The sequence below is a fragment of the Sinocyclocheilus anshuiensis genome, unplaced genomic scaffold (assembly GCF_001515605.1).
Source record: "Sinocyclocheilus anshuiensis isolate Anshui unplaced genomic scaffold, SAMN03320099.WGS_v1.1 scaffold705, whole genome shotgun sequence".
Taxonomy (NCBI): domain Eukaryota; kingdom Metazoa; phylum Chordata; class Actinopteri; order Cypriniformes; family Cyprinidae; genus Sinocyclocheilus; species Sinocyclocheilus anshuiensis.
The window spans coordinates 492040-495085 of NW_015536493.1; the positions used below are offsets into that span (position 1 = coordinate 492040).

Genomic DNA, 3046 nt, shown 5'->3' on the forward strand with positions numbered 1-3046 from the left:
AGCAGGAATTGTTGGTGGGGGGAGTGAATAACCAGCGATCTCTCCACCTTCAATACCACGACTGAGGTGAGACCCTTGAGCAAGGCACCAAACCCCCAACTGCTCCCCGGGCGCCGCAGCATTGGCTGCCCACTGCTCTGCACTGTTCATGGTGTGTGTGCACTTGGATGGGTTAAATGCAGAGCGCAAATTCTGAGTATGGGACACCATACTTGGCCACACGTCACTTTGTCTGTCTTCACTCAAGGCTTCTTGAAAAGGTGAAAAACAGCTATAACTACAAGAAAAACCTCTTACAGCAGTCATTCATAGCACATATTATTGCATATATGTTGCCCACAAGAGTGGTGGGTCATGACCCAAAAAGCTGCTCAGGTGTGTTCTGATCACAAAAATGCCTTTGTCTCATTAATTTTTGATTTTATTTGTAACATTAATAATTGTCAATGTTTGATTATAAGGACTTTTTTTTTTTTTTCATAAAATGAAACTATTTCTTATTTGTATGACTGTACCTTTGTTGCACATTTTTATTAGAGCATTCCGCATTTAATTTTAAGTTACTCATTGCTATTTTTTTTTCTCTTTCAGCTCTCTCTGAAATGCAGGGCTCCAGAGGTGTCTCAGTATGTGTACCAGATGTACGATGCCATTCTGAAGAATTAAACATCTCTATCATCCTTTTCTCCCTCTACGTATTTGTCCGCAGGATCCAGCTCTCCATGTTTTCTGCCATTGTTTTAAATCCATCTATAGGTACCAGTTTACTCCATGTGCCCACTATGTAAAAATCATGTTCTGTTCTAGCCAAATGTCTTGATGTTGTTGATAAAGTGTTGAAGGGAATTTTGGAACACAGCTCCATTGTGATTATATATTTTTTAATGCTTTGTCAGTACTTCACCTTCACATGCCCTGGATTGGTCATATGCAAAGAAGGAAAAAAGCATACAGTTGAATCTATAAATAGCATCAAGGGAATGTAACGAAGCAGATGTCTGGCATACAGAAATGTGATGTGGATGTACTTTTAAAAGTTATCCTGTTTTAATGGTAGTTACCGTTTTTGATTGACATCATGCATTTTGGCATTATTGCTTTTGTTTCATTCTCTGATATGCTGCAGTGTTGCTTTATGCAATTGTACAATGTGCCAGCTATCTGATATTAGCCTTGCATGCTTTGAACAACAGAAAAATGCCACATTCCTTTTAATGTTTTGTACACCTTGTTCATCTTAACCACTGTATGAACATGCCAACACTCCATCAATGTCTTATATTGTTTGAACTGCTATGAATCAACTTAATGTGATAGAAAAGACTGAAACATGTTTTCTATCGATCTTATATAAGTGGGCCATCTGATATTCATTCCCAGACTGAATCCATCCATATGTGATATATTGTGCTTGTGAAAGTGAGTAGGTTTTGTGAGGTAGTTTTTGGTCTCCTTGGAGTGTTAGAAATATCTGTTCAACATTTTTATACAACCTTGCTCAGCTTTGGTTCAAACTAATACACTAACAAATAGAGATGCAATAAAAAAATGCATCAACATAGACTCAGCGATACAAGGATGGATCACTTTTGGACTGTTGAGTAGAATTTGTTTTATTCCCTAAAACTGTACTAGTCTTCATGGTGGTGCTGGTGACTAAATGTGAACTTTTTTTGTTGCCATAGTTGCTAATGTGCCTGTGAACCTGCATGTACGCAGCGTCCAGTAAATATCTGCCAGTAGAACACTTGTGTAAGAAGGTGAAATATTAAGACAGTAACCCTTATATGTGCAAATATGAGTTTTAATGATTACCATGTTGCCAATGTGATCACAGTGCATCTCAATACTGAAATGTGACGTCTGACATCAAGAAATTGAACAAAACGACTGATCGGATTGTTTCAGATTTATTTTATGGATGGTAATTCAAAATAAAGTCAGCTGTGTGTATTCACCCTCATTACCTTATGTAATTCAGCTGTATTTCTCAGATCACCTTTTTACTCAAATGATGTAGATATTATTATTTATAACAATTACAATATGATATATAATTATATAGGAATTACAATAGTATTATAATATTATCGATATATAACATCTATCTCACTAAAAGTAGCTGAATGCGTCTGTGAGTAAACAATGTCATGTTTAGTGAGATCAGCTCTGTGCTGGAGGTGACGCAGGCATGTCGTAATCACCCAGGTCTGCATCAGAGCCCAAACTGAATACTGAACAGCTCTTACAGCACATGCACAGAGATTTAGGGGGCAGTCATGGTTCATTCTTGAGATGCGTTCAAACTATTTGTAATGGTTTGTCTACGTACTCGTGCGTCATACTGGCGTCTTTGGACGTTGAACATCAAGTCTCTGGCTGTTTGTTTTTTTAGCCACTCAGAAAGGTGAAGTGTGTAACCATGTCTCAAGACTTTCAGTTTCATTTCATTGTGCTAAGTGGTTCTCAATCAGGGGGCTGGTGCCCAATGAAGGGCCTCAGCAAACTTCCAAGGATGCCGCAAAATGGCTTAAAATGATTACAAATAAGACAAGAAAGAAAGCTTAACACACACACACAAATTCTAAATAAAACTATAATCATTCTTATTTTCATAAATTTTTCTTCAACAGCTGTCATTTTTATTAGAGAAATGGCTCCATACTGTCATGAAAAACCTGGAATTTTAATACTGACTAGAATAACCCAAAATAAATATTAATGAAAATGTAATGGAAACTTCTATAATATATATGAATTGGCCTGTTGTAAGTAAAAACAAGCGGTGCTTTTGAATATTGTCTTGGACCCAATTCATAAAGGAGCAAACCAAAGCGAAAAAACAACTGTCAATCATGGTCAGTGGTTCCATGTGATTGAATGAAGTTATTTGGACATGTCTAATTTCAGTGGAGTTTACTCAGTTTGCTTTAGTTCATCCTATATGAAATATTTCATAAAGATAATGTTCCCATCATGTAGAACCTCTGTCCATGCAACTTCAGCCAAAGCGTTATAATAACATACTAACAAGTTACATACATAT

At 36.8% G+C, this 3046-nt stretch overlaps 1 protein-coding gene across 2 annotated transcripts in view; it reads left to right on the forward strand.

The window, feature by feature from the left end:
• Window positions 1-1745, forward strand: part of LOC107685655 (AP-2 complex subunit beta) — a 48879-nt gene extending 47134 nt beyond the window's left edge. For both annotated transcript variants that reach the window (XM_016482322.1, XM_016482331.1), the window contains one exon: window positions 592-1745. In XM_016482322.1, the coding sequence (XP_016337808.1) occupies window positions 592-666 (75 nt within the window). In that variant the 3' untranslated portion in view covers window positions 667-1745. The remainder of the gene's footprint in view (window positions 1-591) is intronic.
• Window positions 1746-3046: the final 1301 nt, after the last annotated feature.